General features: G+C 37.8%; 1 protein-coding gene across 4 annotated transcripts in view; it reads left to right on the forward strand.

The window, feature by feature from the left end:
- The window catches only part of RAB3IP (RAB3A interacting protein), a 34193-nt gene extending 16769 nt beyond the window's left edge, over window positions 1-17424 (forward strand). For 3 of the 4 annotated variants that reach the window (XM_062613717.1, XM_062613716.1, XM_062613718.1), the window contains 7 exons: window positions 2531-2608; window positions 2985-3188; window positions 7855-7983; window positions 10247-10359; window positions 13832-13931; window positions 14038-14107; window positions 17059-17424. In XM_062613717.1, coding sequence (XP_062469701.1) covers window positions 2531-2608; window positions 2985-3188; window positions 7855-7983; window positions 10247-10359; window positions 13832-13931; window positions 14038-14107; window positions 17059-17141 — 777 coding nt within the window. In that variant the 3' untranslated portion in view covers window positions 17142-17424. The remainder of the gene's footprint in view (window positions 1-2530; window positions 2609-2984; window positions 3189-7854; window positions 7984-10246; window positions 10360-13831; window positions 13932-14037; window positions 14108-17058) is intronic. The other variant, XM_062613720.1, reaches the window with a different exon arrangement.
- Window positions 17425-25182: the final 7758 nt, after the last annotated feature.

Consider the following 25182-nt stretch of genomic DNA (forward strand, 5'->3'; position numbering starts at 1 on the left):
TGGAGTCTTCCATGTGATATACTTAAAGGAAGCCGAGACAGTTGTTTTATGTAGAATCAGTATATTGTAAGCTGAATTTTATTTCAATAAGCTCATAAAAGGATTTGTGTCCTGAAGACCTGGGTGTGTTGAAGCAGAGACTTAAGAGCAAACAATAGACTTTCCACTTAGATGCAAGAGACCTTGTTGAGCCTGTCAATCTGCCTAGATGCAAAATTAAGAAAATAATGAAAATATAAAGCTTAAAACTATTTAGGCTTGTTTTTTTGGCATAACTATTTTGAGACAGCTTCTCTGTCTGACAACAAGGCTATCTGGATAAGAGCTAAATTTGGGGTTGCCATGGTGACTAAATAAAAAAAATAACGTAGTTCCATATCAATGGAGGTACCAAGTATACATAACCATGCTTAGCTTTTGAATTTTGGGTCTGGCAGCATGCTACTCCCACAGAGTTGATAAGAAGCATTGATACTGAGTAATGCACTGGGGTGAAATCTGGTTACCAAGTGAGAAGTCTGAACCTTAAGTGGGACCTTTTCATTTGAGAAATGCCAGCAAAGATTGTGAGTTTGTAGTACGCCAAAAAAGCCCATCTTATATCTACACTTGTAGCAGGATCAGTTCCCATTTTATCACAGGAATATTTAGAAATGCCTAGAGGCTAAATTGTGATACCTATAACTGTCAGAATAAATTTCATAATCCAAACATGATTTATAAGCCTACCATTTTCAGCATATGCATAAAGATAAAACATGAAGTATGTTTTAAAAGCGGTATTTAAACATGATGTTGTATTGGTATAAAAGTGCTGTTAAAACCTTGAAAGTACTGACGCTCAAAAACCAAATTACAAACTGCTCTGTGGGTTGGCAGTGCGTTTTATTTCATCATCCTGGTAGGGCAGAGTTACTTAAAATATGAAGCAGTTCCTGTGTGTAGAAAATAAATGGGAGACTGAAAAGATACTTTTTAGCATAAATGCTTGTGTATGTTGGGAGGAGAGGAGGATGTTGGGCAGGTAGTTTAACTGTAGAGGCATAAAAATATCAGTGAAGTTTTATATTAATGACACTTCATAACTTAGAACAATGTATCAATTTGTGAAAGCTATGTTTGAAATACAGTGTTGAGTTTTAATTATTTAGAACTGTTGTGAGCATGTCACTTGAATTTTCTTTTGTGGTTTGATTTCACTAAGAGGCACTGACAACAGTGTTAAGGCTTCTCGATTTTTGCACTGGGACCTATAGCTCTTGAATTCACGTTCTGCTCTGAATTCCACTACTTTCAATGACCGTATAAGTGGATATGCTACAGTTTATATTAATGCATCTCAGTGGAGGATTGAGACTTGTTTTGCACAGCTGGATGTATATATTTCATTATTACACTGTAATAGCACTGTAACATGCTTTGCTTTTCAAGGTGCATCACTATGCAGAAACTGCATGCTCAATGTTAAATGTATTTGTACACCTTGTATAAATGTGTATGTTCCCATTCCTGCATGTGTCTGTTGTTACTTAAGAGAATTTTACAAACCCATATTATACAGCTGTGTTGTATGCCACTGGGAGCCAAATCTTCTGGTGTGATGATGTATGAACTTTTCTGTTTTATTTATATAGCGTCCAGATATGTGCTAGGCGCTTTACAGATATGAGAAGGATCTTATCCCAAATAATTTAGTTGATGGTTCTGATCTTTCAGTCTTTGTTGCCTTCATTAAGTACTGAGTAAGAGCAGTAATTTGATCACAGGCGCAAACTGATGGATCAGAGCCTAAATAAATACTTTATGCAGCCAAAAATTTTAGAGGTATGAGGTAAAAGGGTGTTTAAAAAATCCCCAGTCCTTTTATGCTTGCTTCATGATTGGCTTAGCCTTGTTTCTTGGACTGGGCTTTAGTGCATTTTCTGTTCTTCTTAAGAAATGTTTATTAACCCACAAACTATTTTTAAGGTGTTGCTTTGTCTGTTTTATTGATGGTAAGAATTCAGACGTCATAGTTGTCTGACTGGTTCCTTCATGTAGAAATTCATAGTTGATTAAAACTGGTTATTCTGGATAGAAGAAGGGAGAAGTTCTTTTCAATGTGCAACTGTGCCCATGTTGCTTTTGTTGCTACTGGTTGAGTCTTGGGGGTCAAGGTACTTGACTTGTCAGCCACTGAAACATGAATGGAGCCTGGCATTCATGACAGGTATTGTTCCTACTGGAGGGGGATGGGTGGAGTTGCTGAATTTCTGAATCTGGGCTCAGGATCAAGGAGAAGAAACTCTGTGGGCCAGTGATGAATCCAAATGATAAAAATGATATATCTGTAGGTATTTTTTGGTACGTAATTATCATCAAGACTGTTGCACAACTTACTATTTACAAGTAGTCTCTGTGAAGCAAAAGTGTGTGTCCTTAGTTTGGGTTTGGGTTTTTTTTTGGGTTTGGTTGTGTGTTTTGTTTTTTTTTTTTACTGGATCTTGTAGATTTGTGTAAAGCATTTACACTAGCTAAATATTTTTTATAGGAAGCACACAAAATGGTTAAAGAAGCTAATGTCAAACAAGCTGCAGCAGAAAAACAGTTAAAAGAAGCACAAGGAAAGGTAAGTGTTTTTTCTAGCTTGCTTTGTCTTTTCATATGGTTACAAATCTAAAGTGTGAATCATTAAGATGTGAATAGTGCATAACCTGTGTACATTATTAAAACATAAAGATGTTTTGTGTTGCCTTGACATATTCTTAGCTAAAGCCTGTAGACATAACTGGTGTTTCAGCATCAGGTAGCTAGCAAAGTGCATAGGAAGCCAGTGTTACTGCTGTAGGCAATTGCATAGGCATCTGCCTCTTAGTACTGTTGCAAGATAAAAGTTTTGAATTGAACTAAAGATAAATGGAAATTATGTTAAATAATTTAACATATTCACAGCCTACTACAGTATTTTTGTTTGTTAATGACTTCATTTTTATCTCCCACCCAAGATTGATGTCCTCCAGGCCGAAGTAGCAGCACTGAAAACACTAGTACTGTCTACTTCACCAACATCTCCAACTAAAGAGTTTCAGTCTAGTGGAAAAGCTCCTTTTAAGAAAGGCCATGCAAGAAACAAGAGTACAAGCAGTGCTATGGGTGGCAGTCATCAGGACCTTACCGTGATGCAGCCAATTGTAAAAGACTGTAAGGAGGTAACAGTACAAGGATTGTCCTCTTTTTGCTGATAAGCTGACTTTATTGTTTTGTTTTATTCACAGTAAATATAGCATATATTAAATCTTCATGTAATACTATTTTAGAAATTATTTCATTAATGAAAGAAAATTTTTCATACATGCCAATAGGTGGTGATTTTTCCAAGCTTTATATCATTAAGGGAAGCTGGGATAATATTTGAAATATTGAAATGAATAATTTAAAGATGGGATTTTTAAGAAAACCTAACACACCAATATAACTGAATAATAAGTCCTGGTGGCTTTTTACAAAGCCCACAACTGAAAGTTCATGAACTTTCACAAACATTTCATAAACTGCCATAGAAAAGAGGAAGAGTAATTTTATAGGTCGATAATGGGTGAAAGAGGCCTGGGAAAAGATGGGAGTCAAGGGTTTGTTAGGAAACAGGAGAGTTACCACTGGAGTTGCATAGTGGTCTGTGACTTTTTTTGATCTACTGTAACTGAAAATGGGGAAATAATGAGGTGACAGGTTAGTGCTTGAGTCCTTGGAATGGTATTAGCAAAAAGTGACCAAAGAGTTGAGTAGGCTCTTATGGTACTGAGTGATTAATATAATAGCAAGATGAAATTCAAAGGCTAAATGAGAAATTAGACATCTGGGAAAACCCCCTCAACTCTCCACACAGCAGTTGTGGACTTAGAAATAGCTGTATTGTGCAGGGGGGGTGGGAATTAAAAGTAGTGTCCTTGTGAACACTCTTTAAACCCCAAAACTCGGTAATGGTTAAAGACCCACAGAGCTTTAGGAGTTGTTAGGAAAGGAATAGACAGAAAAAGCATACTCCTGTATAAATGTATAGTAAATATGCGTGTCTGTGTCAGTAGCTTTGATGTCTTCGTCTCAGAAAAGACATAATGAAAATATGAGGAAGTGTGACATAGATGGTCAAACCTTCTGTGTAGAGAGAGAGGCCTGAGGTAGAAGAAAAATCTGTGCAATCACAGGTGACACAGGGAAGATTAATGGCGAACAAATATGAATGTTTTCCTGTAATAAGACTCTGGAAGCTAGAAGGAAAATCATTTTCAGTCAGTACATAATGAATAAAACTTTACAACTCATTGTCACTAGGTAGCATGACTAAAAATGTAAATGTGTTCAAAATGTAGCCATGCAAAGTGACAAAAGAAAAACTTGTCAAGTTATGTAGAAGATAGGTATGGCATTTGGCTTAGGAAGCTTCTTTAACTACAAATGGCTACAAGTTGGGAGACTGTGAAATGAAGACACATCACTGTCTTTCCCCTTGTGTTGCTGTGCAGCCAGTGCTGTGATAGTATGCCATTGTCAGAGGGGTAACAGGGTAACTGGATCTTTAATGTGATTCACAGTGGCCATTTTTATACATCATTTTGCGACTCATCATTTATGCTGTACATCTTTTTACTACAAATCTAGAAGATAAAGGCATTTTCCAGTTTGTTTCATACTTGGGCTTCCAAAAAAAAAAAAAGAGAAGCTTTACATCCTGCCTGCCCACTTTCGGTGGTATCCAGGAGGTTTTCCTTATTAAAATTGAATCCTTGTTGCACTTCAGAAAAGAAGAGAGATGGAATGGAATCCAGTTACTTTGCAAACATCACACTGAGGTTGTGACTCAGTGAAATTTTTTATTGTTGGGCAGGAGTGAGAGAGGGGGGGAAATCTGTTTTGCTTCATTTTCTTGTGGAGAGAAAGTGGTGAATGTGAAGGCTGTGCTGCAGAAGGTCCAGTCTGCCTGACATTTTTCTTTAGTTCAGTCTCCTTTTTGTTAGTTGCATAAGGAGACACTTAAAGTTTGATTGAGGATGCTCAAAACAGGTGACCTTCTTCCAGTGACAGCCTAGGGAATTAGTAAGAAACACATGGATTTTCCACTCACTGTGGTGCGATTCTGTCTATCTGTCCTCTGAGCAGTGTTTGATAGGAGTCCAACATGGGGTGAAAAAACAAGACTGCACGGTGATTAGGACATCGTTCCAAGCAGAAAGATATGCCTTCTCTACTGCTACCATTATCCAGTGATTTGTGGTTTTGTTTACTGCTTTTGTTTATTGTTGGCCTAAGGTAAATGTTTTTGCATTTCTGGGAGCTGGGTCTGAAACCCTAGTTCTGCCTTCTTCTTGCTAAATGTTCTTGCCACTGAGTTAGGTTACCCTTTGCATGTTTTTTTTCAAGAGAGGAAGTAGGAGTACCCTTGCTCAGGGGTATGTAATGGCCTGGTAGTAGGGGGAATATAACTTTGGATGCTTATGGAGAATCTACCACTCAGAGCTTTGCGTTTCAACATGTTGGATGGAGCTGCATGTAAATACGTGTCAGCTGTCAGGTTTCTTTGTGGAATGTAGGCAGTGGCTGGCTATCTACCCTAAACTTCAGTGGAGCCAGAAACATGCCAGCATCCCAGAGAAAGGCTTCCTAGCAAGTGTGAGTAGCCTCTAGGATAAGTATACATGTCTAATTAGTTCAGATACTGTCAGGATTTAGGCAAGCTGAATAGCTGCCTGGATCTTAGGCAGGCAGGTAGCATCCACTCAGTGTAAATGCTGATAGATGCATCAGTGTTGTTCAAAGAGTTGAAGCATTTTTCTGATGTTGTATTTTACTGTAAAATTAAAGCATTAAACATTTCACTAAAATTATTATTTCCATTGGCTGTCTAATCAATTGCAGGTAATCAAAACTTTGATCTAGTGAAAGCGCAAGTAAAGGCAGTGAGGAGACATGTGGCATCCAGTGTAGTTTGGAAAGGAAGTGCATCAGCCTATATCCACTGAACATAGCCACGTTAATAAGAAATGCACATTAATTTTTAGAATACTATAGTACAAATCAAAATGCCTTCTTATTTTTCCTGCTGATACCTCTTGACTGTATTTATTTTAAAGCTGGACCTGAGATGGGATTTAAGGTATGGGAAATGTTCCTTTAGGGAGCAACTTACACCTATTGAATTTCATTTGTAGAATGAGGTTGGTGGCTTAGCAACCAGAGCATTTATGGACTATCTTAATTAAGATGGTTGTTCCTGATTGTACCTGAGCGTAAGGCAAGTAGCTCTAATGGAAAGCAAATTTGCCAGTCTTAATTTTTATAGGTTCTTTTCAAAGGAAAAAACCCACAAAAGTGACAAATGAACTCCCCCAAATGTATATGTAAAAGAATGACAAGCTGGGAGCTCAGAGGAGAGGTAATGCATGGGGAAAGAGCAAAAGACTGAAAGAGTTTGGTGCAAAGAACTGTAATGATCTTTTTAATAGGGTTAAAAAATGATTTTATTTTTTACTGTATGTTTTTTCCTCTTTCATTATCTCACCTACGTTATTTGTTTTTAATATTACAAAATTTTTAAATCAGATCCTGACTTATCTTTGGGCCTGCAGCATACATTGCTCCCTATAGCTTTAGGTTTGGGTTTTAGGAGTATAGGTCTGCTATAGTACAAGAAAGGGATTTAACAACCAGTTGGAGGGGAAAGGTGCTGAAGTCTGTGTCAGCAGAATGTTAAAACCAATCTGAGGATGGTGTTGCATATCCCATTGGGGACTGGCATTAGTCTTTTTCATTGGATTAGGAGTAAGTATTGTAAGTAAGCACTCATCCCCACTCTGCCTGGCTCGTGTCTTGGAGCAGTGTTGGTGGCTGTGAACAGGATCCTCCCTTCTCAGGTAACCCTAAACCAGATGATGTACACTGGGAGTACCTCACTGTGCTGCAGTTAGTGGGTGGCCAGCCCATGTGACAAGCTGTTCCGTTAACGCAGACGTGGATTTTCATAGGGACCTAGTGCTGTTCTCTGAGCCCCAGACTGAATAGGTGCATTCCCACTGCTAAATCAGTCTCAACATGGAGATAAAAACCCAAGGTGTTTTCAATGCAGATAAACCCATTTCTTCCTAACACAGAGCATGCTTGCTTGCTTATAGCATGATTTAATGGGTTGAGTATTTCTCTATTGACTAGAGGAGCTATGGGGGAGCAGGCTCATTAATCACGCCCGCTGAATATTCTTGCTGTCCTGCTGTAGCATGGCATAGAGAGAGTTTGGGCATAAAGATGAAAAATGAAGTTTTAATAGTTTTAATTGATTTGTATATTGACTTCCTGTTTTCCTGTGTTAGTATATTTAGTGTGTTAAATATCTACTTTCTGAAGGCATTCAGATAGCGGTGTGTTATATTCAGGTGTAGGGTGAATGGATAAAACTTCTAGGGTTGCAGTTGTTTTGTTAAGATTCCTATGCTTTTCTGTAACTCACAGAAATGGAGATGGGACTAAAATACTGTAGTGAAGAATAATTTTCTTTTTTTCTGTTGAACCATCAATTACGTTTTTCAAAGCTACCCTGGAAGCTTACTAAATGGGGAAGAGGTAATGAGCTTGTCCCTGGTTTAGTGGTGAGCAGTGAATGGATTACCTCTGTGTCTTGAAAATTGTATGTTTTGATTTGCTTATATTTACAGTCTTAGGAAGGTGGATTTAAGAAAGTGTTCGTAGCTAGGGCATGATAGTATCCCTTTACAGTGCAATGGAAAGCATTTAGTTCTGATGCTCATTATTTCCCTGTGGCTATTCGCAAATATTGTAGTAGTGTGATAATTGCAGTACTAACATGAATTTTTGTGTGTATTCTAGGCTGACCTGTCTTTGTACAATGAATTCAGATCTTGGAAGGATGAGCCTACTATGGACAGAACATGTCCTTTCTTGGACAAAATTTATCGGGAAGATATTTTTCCATGTTTAACCTTCTCAAAAAGTGAGGTAATGGAAACACTCTAAATGTGGTCACTGATGCTTTTCCCTTAAATATGTTTCATGAAGCCAATAGGCTATTAAAAATGTTTTCATCTGAAGTTTAACCATTTTTGTTTCACTAGAGTGTGACAGATTACAGTAAAGTGGTGAAGTTTAGTCTGGAGTATTGTACTGATCCTTTTTTTGCTTCACTGATGCTATTGCAGATATCGCCTTTTTAGGTCTACTCTTTCACATGTTGCTCCTTTCCAGCAGAATCAGATGTTTGTAGAAATGGATGGTGGTATTTTTCCTGATATTTGAAGATACTGTTTTGTAGAAATAGTATCCTGTCACTGTTTCTTGTTTATATAGGGGGCAGTAGAGACCAATATATTGAATTTTGTGGACCCAGTTTTCTCTCGTATCAATCACAGCAAGCTGCAAGCACAGTCTTTTCTTGGCTTTTGCTTTGTTTTCTTGAAGGGAGGCTTGAGCTACAAGAATCAGACTTCGGAATTTTATATGGTTCTACAGGGGACATTTGGGAATGTGGTTTTAGATGAAACAAAAAATGAGGTTTGGGTTTGGCATTTGTTTTTTGTGTTTGTTTTTTTTTTTAGCTCGTGTTATTCCTATACAGTCTCCCATAAGGAGGAAGGACAGGTGTTTTAGCTATCCTGGTAATAATTTGGGACCATTTCCAGCTCCAACTGCTTTTCTTAGTTTTTGTTCTTAAGCAGCATTTACAGGCTGTAGCTGTGATATCAGTTTCTAAGGCAAAAGAATCATGTTCTTAGATCTTTATTAAAATGAGAACCGGTTTTAAAGCCCACACCTCACATGGGAAAAGCTGTATTTTCTTCATAATGCTTATCTGTTGTTTTCATGTGGTGTTATGTTCTTTTCTTATGCTTTTCATCTGTTGTTACTTGCTGGCCATAAGCATTCATGATCTCTTAGTTAATTGTAGACCGGTTCATTATGGTTGGTATACAGTATCTTGTGAACCTCTCACTAAAAAGTTTACTTGGTTACTATGGGAATTAAATTGCTGCTGCAGTATATGTAAGTAGGCCATCCTGTTGTCTTTCCCAGCAACTTCATTTTCTTTTTTCCTTCTTCAGTGATGATAAAATTACTGTGGATTTGTATTTTCTTACAAGGAAAAAATGAAGCTTCCAGCACTTTGGTCAGTTAAATCAGTTATTATTTCTAGATATTGCACATAGTAACCAACTTTTGTTTTATTTGAATATTGATAAACTAATGTGTAGTTAAACCAAACAATAAACTGCACAAGTATTGTTTCTGAATAGTTGGAAATGCAGTTCTCTGAATGGCTGCAGTGTTACATTAATTCTCAGTAGACTCTTGTGTATGTGAGTGGTGTTTTGTTTTTGGGAGATGGCAGAGAAAGAATATTTCATATGAATTACTATAATGTAACATTCGGTTTTCAAAATATTCCAAGTATAATAGAAAAATATCTTTACTCAGTGGGAAGGAACCTTGGCACAGAACTATTTCACTAATAACACAACTTACACCTTCTTTCAAATCAGGTAATAGCTATTACTTGTCCATACTTAAACAGTAGTCCTGGGCAAGTGTTTAGTTCAAACAAGCAAAATGAGTGTATTTCTAGTGTCTTGTGATTGTGTGTCTATAAAGAATTAACATAAAAAGCCTGAATAAAGTGGTACTTTGATGAAGATGATTTTTAAACTAGGCTAGGGTTTGAAAGTTGCAACTGGCTTTTATATATATGATGTTGTCTTTTCTGTATGTTGTTCTGTTTTACTTGTTTGAACATATTTCTAAAGCTGTCTGTTGCTGAAAAGCATGTTTACTTGTGCTTTTGCAAGATAAGGAGGCATGTTGCATCATTTTGTGTTTCCATAGAACACAATAAAATCAGAGCAGTTCTTAAAAATAAAGTTTATGCCATGTCCAGTCCTGTCACATGTACAAATGTATGTGCTATTGGTCTTATGAGGGATAACTGAAAAGACAGTTAGCATTTTAAACATGCTTGACTAGATTTCTGGATGTAAAGCCAGTTATCTTGCCTCAGGGAGGGCAGGGTTATTTGGAGGGCAGCATTTCAGAGGTCTGGAAATGGGTCCTCTTGTTTATGATGAAAGCAGAATCTCATTTGTAATTGAATTTGTGTTTGAGTTGAGTTTTTTCAGTGTTCCTTACTTTACAGAAGAAGAAATATGTCACTGCTTTGAGGCAATGGATAACACAGAGCTGTTTTTAACTGCTTTCTAAATTTCTCTTGCAGTTGGCTTCAGCTGTTCTGGAAGCTGTTGAAAACAACACTCTGAGCATTGAACCTGTTGGCTTGCAACCTGTTCGATTTGTGAAAGCTTCTGCAGTTGAATGTGGCGGACCAAAGTATGTTAAGCTAACAGAGCATGAATCTTGACTCATTTGAGAAAGCTGCTACCTACTGATCACCTCAGTCCAGTTTGTGTAACTTAAACTTTATTTCCTAAACATCTAAGACTTCATTATTGCTGTTATAAAATTTTATGGGGAAAGTAAGCAATTAATACATTAAACTTTAAAAAAGACTAATGTCGAACAAACCTTTAAGACAAATCCCCTTTTGGGGAGAGCTGTTTATTTAACTTTAAGCATTGACCACAAAAGTAACATTTGCTTCCTTGGAGAAGACCATCCTGATACTTAAAACAGATGTATTTGAACTAGGGGTTATTACCTGGAAAAAGTTATGAAAGAAATAGGTATCAAAGTAGCATAGGCTGCATACTGGACATCTGCAGTGTTTGTGGCATAAGAAATTTGGGACCTACGTAGCACATGGACAAAGGTAGCTATAGGATTTGAGAGGCGGTAAAGAAAGTAAATCCTCTGAATTTGAGTAGGAGGAATGTAATGAAGGTGGGAGTGAACCTGAGTTTGAACCTAAAGCAGAAGGTATGCTTGAATGACAGGAAGGTAATTTTAGAAGTTTTGGAATGTTCCTGGAGTAATGTGAAGCAAGATTTGTTGTCAGGTGCTGATACAGACATTAAAGTGAGTGAGGTGGAAGGGCCATGCCCAAGGCACTAGGGCTTTGGTGGGTGTGGAGGAGAAGGAAGGGATGTGTCAGGTTAAGCAAGCAAGGTCAGTGTTAACCTGGAGCCTTCCAAATCTTGAGAAAGCCTTGATTTTTCTGATTGAGATCTTTTAGATGAGTTGACAGTTCTTTCTGTAATATGTGTTTTGACAGAGCTCAGTTTTCTGATGGGAAACTTACATCAAAATGTTTTCATCTGTCTCTTTTTTTTTTTTTTTTCTTTCCTCTTTGCTGTTGGTTTTTAGTTCCTGTTTCTTTTTCCTCTGGTTCTGGGTGGAAGATAAAATACATTTAATCAGATTTCAGAATTTTTTATTCTTTCATTAATGAATCTGTATAAAAACAAAATTGTGTGTTATGACTTAATCTTTGATCCTTTCTAGCCTACAAAATTCAGGCATTCATATATTGAGCTTACTCTTGTCACCTGAAAATGTGCTCTTTGAGCTGTAACAACTCCTCATTGTAAGATCCCACCACCAACAATGGGGCTACACAAGGGGCGGTGATTTCAAGTCCAAGATATATCACTCTGAGCTGTGTTCCATGAATGTAGTAAAGAATCTGGACAGCCAGAAGCTACTGAAACAAGTCATGTGTCATTAATGAGCAATTGGCAAATTGATTTTAAATCATTGTGGTTCAAGCAGCTTCCCTACATCTTGACATGATGAAATACTTACTCAAAACCAGGAGATTCAATTGCATCATTCAGAAGTCTCATGAGATTTTAAATCTGCTTTCTCCAGTGTCAGATAATTTTTTAATTAGAACTTATGTAATACTTAAATAGTTGGCTAGGTATAGATTAACATTTTGAGATGACAATACACAAATTGTAGCTTAGTTACTTTAGGTGTATTGAAAGCCAGGTGTACTCGTTTCTGCCTTTTCCCATTGTTATGTAGCAACAAAAACTTTTGTGGTGTTGCTTGTAGATAAGTAATAGGTAAGGAATATACAATATTTAAGTATAATTTGACAACAAATGTGGTTTGCCTTATAGATGATTACTGGCACTGAAGGGAAAACAGGCATTCCAGTTTTCTCTGAATCAGAGAGGCAGTTTAGCATTCTTTATTTTTATACACTGCAAAGCACTATTTTGAAAACACTTACTGAAATAGGTAACATAATATACACAAACTTCAAATAATAACAAAAACTAGAGTAATGTTTTTAAAGGAATTTATTTTACTGTACAGTAAAGCCTGGGAGATGGGGGAACAGATGCATAAAACAGCAGGTAATAACCCACGGCAAAATAGCCGAGGATGGAGAACTGTGATAATAATGAAGAAAGGTTCTTTATATATAGAAGTTACTGAATGGTGCCTGTGATGGTGTGTAGTAAGTGCTGCCTTAACAAAAGACAGCTGGGTTTCCCCACAGGATTCAAATAATTGTCCCCATGGGGAACAAAGCTCTAAGCTGCATGTGTGCCGTACAGCGCGGAACAGAGTCATTAGTAGTAGCTGTCATGCCAGCATTTAACCCGGTGTGATGGAAGATAACATATAGAAGGTAATTCTGTAGCCAGAAGGAAAAAAAAAGGCTTTATTTTCCTCGCATTGAAAGTCTGTCTGTCTTCTCACAAAAGCTTGACTGAAACTGTGATCAGCTTGCTTCAGCTACTATAGGATTTCTTGGATCAATGGACTGCTGTCAGTCCTCATAAATTGCTATGGAAAGTCATATAGACTCTTCAATTTTCTCCTGTCTCATGTGGTTGTGTGGACCAGCTGCTGGCTATTTAAAAGGGCTTCTGAGCCACTGTTTAGAACCACAGAAGCTTAGTAATTTTTGTTTCACTTTTGAAAGGCTGCTTGTTCTTAGGCTTCCTAATTTCATGAGGTAGAAATGGAAGGGAGAAGAGCCAGCAGCTTTTAGAATCAATGGAACAGTGGGTGCCATGACAACCCTGTTCATCTGAGATGCTGCAAGATAGATATTCCAAGTAAATAAAATTCCTGGTTTATTTGTATTTATTAAGATTGTATTAATAGCAGTTTCTTCAGGAGATTCAAATCTTTTCTAAAAATGTTAGAGGAAATTTTCTTTGCTTTTTCCTGTGTTTTTTGTTTGTTTTGTTTCTTTTTTTGAGAAGAATTCATGGTGGCGGCTTACCTTTCCTTGTTCCTGAATATGACATACTTGCAATACACCAGCAGAAGTAAATTTGTTTTTTTTTTACCATCACTTTTGTAATGGCAGTGAAAAGAATTATTGCCAGGCAGCCTGTTTTCCTTTGTCCCAAATGATTTTATATTCTAAATATAAAATATGAGTTCAATTTGGGCATAAAAGCGGGGATGGTCTTAGAACACATCTGAGGCAGGCTGGAGGCTTCGGGGAATTGGCTGCTATTCTGTAGGGCTGATATTTTATGATGAACTGCAACACCAAGCAGATTTTTTTAAAAGACTGTGTAAATGTTGGCATCAACTGGTAATGTAAACAGTGTTTGTTTCATATATGAAGAGTTAATGAAAGAAATCCCACTATTCCAAGCCAACCTGAATTAGTGAAGTGTATGACCAGAGCCGAAGAAAGTTCTCAAAATCAGAATGCATCATGGTGCACCTTTGTTGAAACAAAATCACTGCTTGTGGAGCTAAAATAATTGACAATATAATGTAATAATTGCAGCTTGTAAAATGAAGGCGGAGACTTGAGTACCCGCTCCAATATGAAACAATTACATTAACTCCTTAAACACATGCAGATGTTTAGACATTGATGTCAGATTGGTTTATTAAATAATGCAAACTTTGTATTTTGTAGAAAATGTGCTCTCAGTGGACAAAGTAAGTCATGTAAGCATCGAATCAAATTAGGAGATTCAAGCAGTTATTACTACATTTCTCCTTTCTGTCGTTACAGGGTAAGTAGATTTACTGCGATTTCATTTTCAGTAGCAGTTATTTAGTTATTTTTTCCATACTATTATAGAAAATTGTATTAACCATCATTATTTTATATGGGTTCAGATCACTTCTGTGTGTAACTTCTTCACGTACATTCGATACATCCAGCAAGGGCTGTTGAAGCAGCAAGATGGTGAGTACGAAGTTGTATTTGGCATATATAAATAGAAATTTACGTAGTGCATGTGCATATATAAATAGAAATTTATGTAGTATATGTGCTTAAAACTTGCTGTCTGTGCACAATACTAGTGACCTGACATTTCAGGAAAGCTATTTGTAGTAGTCTGCTGTAATTTTGAGAATTTGGTAATAAACTCCAATAAAGTTACTTTTTTAACAACAACAAAATCAAAAGTAGTGACTTTTAGTCCATCTAATGTCATTCAGTAGAAAATACTACAAAAAAATTCAGTAATGAGAGCAGTTACAATTTTGCCACACAGCATTCAAAAATCAAGTTTCTCTCACAGAATGTGGACATATTTTAAATTGAAAAAAACTTCATTTTGGTTTGGTCTGTGCCTTTTTTTCTTCCTGCTTGGTGCATCTTTTTTTCATGCATTGAGAATTCGGACAGCTGTTTGTGTCAGAGTATGAGGGAGGACTGGCAAGGATGACAATATTTTGGGCTCAATTGTAAAAAATGAACAGAAAACCGTACAGTAACTGTTGTCTCAGTGCAGCTGAGAAATGAGGTCTTGGTCATTGCTGTGGCATGGCAAACTCTCTTGATTAGGGCTCTGGTTATAAATGTAAAGCTTGATTATCCTCCACCCCAAAAGGGAAATGTGGTATTTTTACTGCCATTGCTTCAGGCTGTGTTTCTTTTACCCCCACCATTGTTACCAGGTTGCTTTGTTTCTGTCAGTAGCATATCCAACAACTGCCTATTTAAACTCTGCCTGCACAGTAATTCAGAAACTTGCTTAGCTGTGCTATTCAGTTTCATATGTCCATATCACAGAATCACGGAGTGGTTTGGTTTGGAAGGGACTTTTAAAGATCAGCTAGTTCCAGCCCCCTGCCATGGGCAGGGGCACTTTCCATTAGACCAGATTGCTTGAAGCCTCGTACAACCTGGCCTTGAACACTGCCAGGGATGGGGCAGCTACAGCTTCTCGTGGCAACCTGTTCCAGTGCCTCACCACCCTCGCTGTAAAGAGTTTCTTCCTAATGTCTAATCCAAATCTCCCCACTTTCAGTTTAAAACTATTCCTCTTGTCCTATCACTATGCACCTTTGTAAAAAGTCCCTCTGGATTTCTTGTAGGCCTCTTTAGGTAGTCACTGGTCTGTATTCACATTTTACCTGTTTATCCCTGTAAAAGAAAATTATGTTGATTTCATTGTTTAAACTGTACATAACTGATGTAATTGTATTTCCTGTCCATGGGAAAGGATATTGCCCAAAAGCCTTCAGTCCAGTTTTGTTTGTTGTTTTTTTTTTTTTTTTTGTTTTTTTGTTTTTTTTTTTTTGTTTGAAACAGACCATACCTCTTAAGACTCCCGAATTTGCTAAACACAGATAGGGGGAAAAGTGCCATTAGCCCTGTGCCAATAGTTACTTTAAAAATGGATTTAACTTTTTTTTTTTTTTAGTTCAGTTTCATTTTTGAAAGCAGAGTAAAACAACACTTTAATGATTATGCATGTCTGGGCTTTTCATTCTTTAGCCGTCAAGTCTGTGCTGATTTGCTTCATCCAGAATTTTGCTAGAATTAGCTCCCCTTTGGTTTACCTCATCTGTAGTCATCTCTTCTGATGTTTCTGGATTTCAAGAGCTCACTATTTTAACTACACCCAGATCTTTTGTTTCCGTTTCTAATGTGAAGTACTCCTGAGGTGATAGATAGACTGTTCTTTGCACAAAATAATGCTGCTAACTTTCCTTGTCAAAGGGAATAGTATTTGTGGAATCCACCAGGAATTCACCTGTCTCATACACTAAATTATGTCTAATAAAACCTTCAGATGGTGGTAACTTTTTCTACATTACTAGCATTGCAGAAGATCTTGAAAATGTTATTTAAGCTTTAATTCAGTTTATAGTTAAAAAGGCTTTTACTTTGACCAAAAGGACCTTTGTAGTTTCAACTAAAAATTTACTTTGCTATTGAGATAAAGAAAACTAATATTTTTCCATTAAATAATGAAATATTTTCAGCATTATCATAATTATTTATTCTTCATAAGAACTTCTGGGAAAAACCCTGAGTTTGGTGTTTCAGCTCAGTTGTCACCTTTACCATTAAAAACGGAATTGGCAGTTGTAGCTTGATATAAGTATTTCAGCAATACTTTTACAAGAATGTAGGTGCTCGGGGTAGTTGTCAGCATAATGCATTACTTGTATTTCTATCCATATTTTGAAATACAATAGCGAAGACCTTGTATACGTGTTGCTCATGTTAATAATCTTTAGTCATTCTACATCATGGTCTTGACGGTGTGGAATTATTTTTGTCTTCAATAGTTCTATACTCAGCAGTATTGATTTGTGTTCCTGAGGTGTCTAGAAGCTTACAGTATGTACCAGGCTCATCAAGTTTAGCAAAATACAGATGAAATTAAAAAAAAGTCTGTTTGTTCCCCAGTTTATTGTTGCTGGCAGATTACTGGTAGAAAAAAAGAGGGAGGAAGAAAGATTACAAATGGAAAGATTATAATAAAATTACAGATTTTGTGATGAAATAGTTATTCTCAAAGGAGTTCTACCTTTTTCTTCCTGTAGTCTTTTAGTTTTGCAGAAAATGAGCAGGGGCAGGGCAATTAAAATAAGAAACTGCAGTGAATTGCAGCTGACAAAAAGTACTGGTGTATTTTTGTTCCCCAGTTTGAAAAGAAATAATCTAAATTTTGGGGAATTCCTTGTAGGACTATCATTTAGAATTTTTAAAGTGAACACTTCAGCCAGTTTTGTCAGAATGAAGCACAAAGAGCCCTCATGTATTGGTTCTGCTTTTACTAGATGTTTGCTGCTTCTGAAGTTCGCCTAAACTAATGTACAGTAAGGCAGCTGTATGTGTCAGTTGAGATGAAACATGAATTCAGTATATTTAATGATATTTCTGTCTTTTTTTAGTGGATCAGATGTTCTGGGAAGTTATGCAGCTGAGAAGAGAGATGTCACTAGCAAAACTTGGCTATTACAAGGAAGAGCTCTAAATCTTTTTACTCTTGCGCATGCATGAACTTCATTGAATATATATAACTAAAATTGCTGAATCTTTCTTTTTGTCACTTGATATTTATTTCCACGAAGTGGGTCCAAGATCTTTATCCTTTTGCAGATGACACTAAGAAGTACTTTGATTGTTTTAAACTGACTTATGCTGTGTATGCATACATATAATACTTAGTTGAACAAATGTGGTAAGCACTTGCAGGTGTATTAGTGATTGTAATTTACATTTAAAAACAGAACTTCTGATTAAAGTGTTAGTCTGAAGCAGTGTATGTCTTCTGTTCTTTGTGATGCAGAATGATGGGAACCTCCCTCATTTGTCATTCCAAAGTGTGAAACTGAGATGATTTTGTGAAGAAGGAATAAATACCTGACATCTTGTTTACTGTAATGTTTAAATACATGTATGTCTCTCTATGCTTGTATGTCAGTACAGTTAACAGACAATTAGGAGAATCTGGAATTCTTTGAAGTGCTGTTTTCCTGTATTTTTCATAGAATCATAGAATGGTTAGGGATGGAGAGGACCTTAAGATCATCTAGTTCCAACCCCCCTCCCATGGGCAGGGACATCTCACACTAGACCATGTCACCCAAGGCTCTGTCCAACCTGGCCTTGAACACTGCCAGGGATGGAGCATTCACCACTTCTTTGGGCAACCTGTTCCAGTGCCTCACCACCCTCACAGTAAAGAACTTCTTACTTGTATCTAGCCTAACCTAACCTAAGCTTCCCCCATTTAAGTTTAAATCCATTACCCCTTCTCCTATCACTACAGTCCCTGATGAAGAGTCTCTCTGATATCCTTGTATTGGATATCAGATATTGAAAGGCTGCTATGAGGTCATCATCCAGGCTGAACAGACCGAATTTTTTGTCTTTATATGGGAGGTGCTTGAGCTCCCTTATCCCTGTGGCCCTCTGGACTTGCTCCAACAGCTCCATGTCCTTATGCTGAGGGCACCAGAACTGTTGACTAAGTGGGGTCTCATGAGAGCAGAGCAGAGAGGCAGGATCACTTCCTGTGAATTTCAATTTTAAAACAGCGTAAAAAAAAGAAACAGACATAGTGAAGACTCAACAGCACAATAAATCTGGGTATCTTCTTTCTGAAGTAGTGTGCTTTTCAAACATTAAGAAACAATAAAATTACCTTGCTCATTCTTTGTTTAGATATCTGTCTTGTCCTGCTCTGACTTCTGAAAACTGTCTCGTCACCTCTAACTTTCTTTCATTGGAGTTTTTTCATTCCTTTAAATTACTTTTTGTTTTGGTTTGTTTTTTTTTTATCCCTCCTGCTTTATTTGGCTGTTCAGTTGCCAGTGGTTTATATGTCAAATCCCACAGCTGTTCTTGACACTGGAAAAGATCAATTATGTGATTTCTTTAACATGCTGATGACGATTTCCATAGAATGTTACCAGTTGCTTCACAAACACACACACTTTGCTATGAAGAGAATAAAAAAGCGATCATATCTTCTTAAGGAAGATGCTTTTTCTGCTGAAGTGCTACTTTGGCGCCTGAAGTTCAAGTGGTCCGTTTTCCCTCGGCATTTTCTAAGCTGAAAGCAAACAGTTGACCCTATTACAAAAAAGATGGTTGTGGGCATGGGCTAGTTATGCTGTGTAAAAGCCCTTTTGGGAAAAAAAACAAGGTCTTGATCATGACATTTATCAATTACAGATAAGATTAAAGTATTGGCAGGTAACCTGACAAACAGGAGAAATAAAGGCAAGTTTATGTAGCTGGTTCTTTAACAAGAAGCATCTTGATGCAGATTTTTTTGTTTGATGCTGAACAAAACCAACACTACTCATCACTGTCTTACTGGTGTGTTCTCTGTTTGACAGAAGTACACAGAATGAGCGGTGAGATTTAATACCATCCTTGTGTTGCTTGTATGTGTATGTGCCTGAAAACATTTTGCAAACAACTGAACTGAAGTATTTTACTAATAAAGGAGTAGGTCCAGCCTGGGCTACTTCAGTACTCCTGAAATACTTCTATCAATTTCCTATCACTGGGTGCTACTTCCTGTTGCAGAAACCTACCTTAAACTGTGAAAGTGTGGTTTATTCTTTCAGTAATGCCTGGTTTTGCAGACTTAAAAAACAAATGTATTTGTTGGTATTATGTCTTGCATTAGGCTCAAATGCTTTCTAAATGATTGTTAATCCATTTATGTAATAAGATTGAACTGTTTCCAAGATTAGCTTAACTGCAGGTAAATGCTACCTGGTAGCTATTGTTCTTCTTAATAATACATTACAAGCGTTGTTCATTCAAGCAGAGAGAAGGATCCTTTCTAGACATGATAGTGTCAAGACATAAATGGTATCTGAAGTTTATTATGCTGAGGTGATTTTCTTGTACTACAAAGATATACCCAATGTATCTCAGTGGTAATGACTGTCTTAAGTCCCTTCCCTGAAATTACTTTCTATATTTTTAATATAAAGCTGCCTATCATGAGAACCTCTGTCACTGTGAGTGCCTGGGGCTTGGAAAAAAATGCATAGCAGTTACTTGTCTGGGACTATAACTACTTCAGAAAATTACTTTAGAAATGGCTTCAGAAATGGCTTTGTTGGAAGGCCCCTTGTGGCAGGTTGGTTAGAACTATGATTTGAGACTTCTTGACTTCAGTGAAGGTTTTGTTCATAGTCAAATGCCTCTTTTTAAAGATGTCCACTCAAAATGTCTAAATATTTTCCTCCTGTTTACTTAGGGGTGACAGAACAGGCAATTTTCAGTGTACGAAGATCAATTTAACGGAAGTGAAATGGGGTTTGCTACTTACTGCAAAAGACCTTTGTTAAAATTTCAGCTTTTCCATATGTTTTTCAGTGTTACCTTAAAGACAAACAGGTTAATCTGTAACTTAGTTTTGTTAATAATAATGATGTAGAAATTCTGCTTCCCTGTAATCAAACTACTGTGAGAAAAAAATTTTTTTAGGGCAGTTGGATAGTTTGATGCTCACCTGCTTAAATGGGATATAGTACACATGGTGAAACTGATGCTGGCTTTGCTCGTGCAATTTTGATCGCTGTTGCTTTCATCAGTAACATTAATTGCATCACCTGTGTGAAAGTACAGAGACAAGACAAGTAACTTTTATTGCTGTATATTTTGCGCATGTGTAATTATAGTTAGTACTGGGACCAAAGGTCTTAAAACAAGAACGTTAGACATACTGAACGAAGAACGTACATCACCTTCATCTTGCCTCAGGAGCCTTGTCAGATTCTCCTTCACATACAGGAGAGTTTAAGTATAGCCCTGGCTCAAGGAGTGGAATCTGCTGGGACAAAGTCATTGAAGCCTCAGACAAAACCACGATGTGTTCCTTAGCTTGTTCATAACCGCTTGGAAGAGAGACGGTGCATTTTCCTCAGTGAAACTCTTCAAGCAGCAGAAAAGCAAAACACTTCTACTGGCTTTTTATGGATGTGGTGGGGGAAAATGAGGCCTTGCAGCAGTTCTTTGAAGGTAAGAGTCTAGTTTTAAGAGGGAGCTGTAACAATTTTCAGTGGCAGTGAAAATACAGTAATTGTTTGGGGCTAATTGAAGGAGAAAAGAGGAAGAAAAAGAGCCCTGAAACCCTAAGCTCTTTTTACACAAAGCTATCAGGTAAGGCACTACCAGAATGAAACAGTGTAAATGGTACTGATGTGCTGCAGTGCCTTTTTCTTTGTGCTTTGGCCAGAAGACCAAAGGGAAGGTGAGCCCAGCAGAGCCCACAGCACCACTGTGTAACTGCCAGGAAGAAAAACTGGGAAGTGGCTGACATCTTCATGCAATTTATCACTTCGGAAATCTTAGTGAGCTTCATGAGGTTAGCGCGCTCCTCCCTGCTCTGTCATGCCAGGTTACAGAGGGTTTTCTCTCCCTAGTATCATAATTGGTAAAGTGGTCATTGTGGTGCTATACTTGGATCCTTCTGAGAAGTTAAACTCAGATTATTTTGGTCTTTTGGCTGGGATCTGTCCTCCTGCCTTTTTCCTAAAGATACGTTATATTCAAGCAGGTTCCATTAATTTCCTGTTTTCTCTTGCCACACAATTTACTTTCTAATAGATTCCATAATAAAATGGCATTGCTCAGGCCCTGTTGTAATAACATGATTCAAAATGGCTGTTCAAAGGCTTATGCATTTTTTTAAATGTTTGCTGAATCTTTTTTCCCTTTTTCCAGTTTACACTTTTTTTTTTTAATAGTAACCTTTTTATTCCAAGCTTCTCTTCCCATATTTGTTTTCTTTCTATTACTTGTGCAATTGTTCGTGTGATACTGATCTCACATTCACTTGGAAAGCTGCCTTTTCTGTATTGGATAATGTGGACAATTTTTGTTTCCCTGAGTTTAATTCCAATTGTGCTAAATAAGTCATTTTTTTCCTTCTTTTTCCTTCTCCCCCCAGCACTGTGCTTGGCCTTGGTGAGAGGTGGCAACTCTAACTCTGAAGTTGTAATCTCAAACTAGAAAGTGAAAGGTTCTCTAGCACTGATATTTAGGCCAAGAAATTTAAATCAGTGGACCACAATCTAGGGCTGCTAGCCAGCAAATGTGGTGTTTGTAAATGTTAGGAAATCAATACCGTGTTTCTTAAGTTCACTTTTAAGTCATGGAGATCAAAAGCTAGCAAACTTTCTTGGCTTTGCTTTCAGCAACATGTTTGCTTTTATCAAGCTATTTGTTCAAGTACCGCATTGCATAGCTGTTAAATACTCAAAATAGTGTTTGACATGAATTAAAGTATCTCAGAATCAGAGTGTTTTTTAAAAACTGAATTGGAAAACAGGACTTTCTGTGGAGCGTTTATTAGGTTCTGTTGGCTTTTATAACTGATATTTTGATGGTAGAAGGTATCAGATTTCACCTGTGTGAGCTCTTTAACTAGAATTACAAATTGTAATGCTAGAATTATTAATTCAACTCTTTTTAGAAGGCAGTTTGGTAGAACTTGTCTGGGCCAGCATGAGGAGAAGGAGGACTGTCAATTCCGTTTAGCTGCAGGAAAAATGAAACATCTTGGGAGGTTATGTTCCTTTGGGAATGTTGTGTGGTTTTGCTGTGTAGTGCTGGAACATGACAGAGGATTCCTAATGCCATGCAGCATGCAGGGATGCTGTTAGGTGGCTGAATTTCATTATCTGTTCGCAGATTAGGTATGTGTGAAGGCTACAAGAGCTAATCATTCTTTCCTTCAGCAGGGATTAGCTAGGCTCCCCTTGCTGTTAAGCCGTAGGTAAATATGAAAAGGGAAAGAGCTGATTTACAGCAGGGTTTGCACTCTTCAAGCAAGGGTTACCTTTACTAAATGTAGGGCCAGCTTTAACTGATGGCCTCTCTCCAGCTTAGCGCTATGGCTCATGGGTTGGATTTATAAGGCCACCTCATAAGGCAAGAGCAATAAGTTGCTAGTGCTGACTTGGTGGCCTCTGAGATTAGTCACTGCAGCATTTGGATGTGGTGTTTCAAGGCTGCAAAAACGCTGAGTCCTGCAATACCAAGTGGAGAATGCTGCCACTGAGGAAGGCTCCCTGCTTGGTCAGTGGTTCAGTTTTGGCTTCCAAATACATAAACTGGCAGTTGCGCATATTTATGGATCTGTTTTGTGAGATTATGTGAAAAGGTTTAGTTCCTTACAATGCATATTTGTCTTGACACTCAGTAGTAAGATAAAGTCACATTTGCATTATTGAGAGGGGACAGTCTGAAAAAGGTGTTTTTTTTTTTTCCAAGGAAGATAATGTTTGTTTTCCTGACAATCACTTATTTCAATAGTTAATAGACCTCTTAGATTAGATATGAGTCTGGCTGGGATTTGACCTTGGCTTTTTTGTCATTCAAGTAAATGGCTGTTCCCAGAAGTTCTTGTCTTTTTTTTGTCTCATTTCAGTCCCGCACTAGAGATTTCATCTTTGCAAGTTTTTTCTGTGATTTTTATTGAAATTAGTATTTTTAATTAAACATTTGTCTTTTAGAATCAGTAACTTCCTGTTTGTCAAGGGAAGGTCAGAGCTGGTTAGCTCTTGTGCCTGTGTGTAGCAAAGCAATCTATTCTTGCTGACATTATCAGTGGGTTGAGAAACCTGGATGAAGGCTGATTTTGTGACACTGTTAAACTCAGCCTTCTCTTTTCTGTTGTTGTTGGAAGGTACACTGAGGAATGTGTGTATTTGGTCTTGGTGCTCTCTGTGTTCTGAAGAAGTCTGTGTGGAATCACCACCTTTCTCTATACTTCTGCTCCTGCATGGACAATACGGAATATAGTTTAGAGCTCTTGGTAAATAAAGCAAGAACAAACATGCTCTTAAACACAAAACACTTAAAACCCAAAGATGTCTCATTCCATTTTAAGGATAGAGATTGGAACAGCAATAACAGATGAAATGAGAAATTTAAAATATAAATGGCATTACTTGTTTCTCTGGCAAGTGTTACTTTGGGAAAAAGCCAAATGCAAGCTCATTCCTTACAGCTGGGAGTTATAGGTCTTCCTGATGTTGAGTAACCTAGGCTGTGGTACATCTGGCTGCCAGCTACAGCTGTTCTGTCCTTAATCCCTTCCTGTTTGTGGCTGCCGCGTGCCTGAGGTCCATGTCCACAGCTCTGCTGGCTTTGCAGCTTTTATCAGTGACCCCAGGTCTTCTCCAGTCAAAATGTACTGGGCAGTCTTCAAAAATTTAAATAGTGACCAGTGTTTTTCAGTGTGAAAGAGGTTGTGGAACTATAAGCCTCATGAGTAACACTTACCTTGGTGTAAGTCAATGAGGTTCAGCTGGAGTTTCCACTGAGTTTATGTGGTGGAACTCCTAAAGTGCTGAGGCCTATTTTAGTGGTAAAGTATCCTCAGATGAAAATCAGTTAATAGTTCTCAAGTAGAAACATTTCCCTTGAGTTGCAAGTGCTTGTAGCAAACATGAGATTTTAATTTCAGCACATAGGCATTACTGAGCACTGACCATGTTCTATGTGCCAGTTTTACTCCTCAAGCTGTATTTAAGGATTTTTCCCCATTTAGAGTAGCTGGTGTTTGACACTGATCTTGCTACGTAGTTGGGCTAGGCTGGGAATTACCTGACATCCTATTTTAATATCAAGAAATGATCAGTTTAGTATTGAGTTTTAGTCAATACCAGAAGTTTAACAGAATAGTTTATTGGCTGCGGGCTGAATTTACTTTTGCAGAGAGAGCACCCCTTTAGCCTGGTTATTTGGGCAATCCTTGGAGAGTAATGGCTGTCATTCAAGCCAAATTCACAATGACCATCTCTGAAATAGCTGCTCAATTAAAGATACAAAACTTACTACAAGAAATTTCTGGTTTTCTGTTCTCCATCCTTCACTTCGTATCGGGTATTACTGACAAGGAGGTGACTGATTTAAATGCAGACATATGTAAGGCACTACATGGAAGCTTTTGGGAGAATTAAGCAAGGCAGGCTCTTCTGGGATAGAGGCTGTTGGCTGTAGGACTGGGGAGTGAAGCTCAAGAGCCAGGTGATGAGAGCCTCATGGCCAGAGGAAAGGAGGGGATGTGTGCCAAAGAGCAATACATGAAGCAAGGAATTGCCAGATGAGGAGCCTGGAGTTCTCACTACTCCTGGGCACCTGGGGCTGGGAATAGGGACAGGCAATTGAATGGACAGTGGAAAGAAAAAACAGTGGTAGAACTAACAGGTTTTAGACTTAAGATTGAAGGGGCTGAACAATGGAATATCAAGCTTATGAAGAAATGGGGAAAATACAATTAAACACTGCCTGTGACTGCAGGCTCCATTTTGCAAACAACTGTGGATGAAACTCCAGCCACAGCACCGTCATGGCCTTTCATCTTCATCAGTTTCTCGCGTGGCTGCAATCCTCTGTTCAGTGACACTGAAGGTGCTCATGTCATCCAGTGCAGACTTCCTAGAGATGTCTGGGCACATTGTAGTGTGAAGTGTGGACTGGGAGTAGAGGTCCCTGGGTGCAAGCTGATAACAAAGGCTGCTGACTCTGCATGTGCT

The sequence above is a fragment of the Pezoporus occidentalis genome, unplaced genomic scaffold, assembly GCF_034315485.1.
Source record: "Pezoporus occidentalis ecotype Australia unplaced genomic scaffold, CSIRO_AGI_Poc_V1 ctg17, whole genome shotgun sequence".
NCBI classification, from domain to species: Eukaryota; Metazoa; Chordata; class Aves; order Psittaciformes; family Psittacidae; genus Pezoporus; species Pezoporus occidentalis.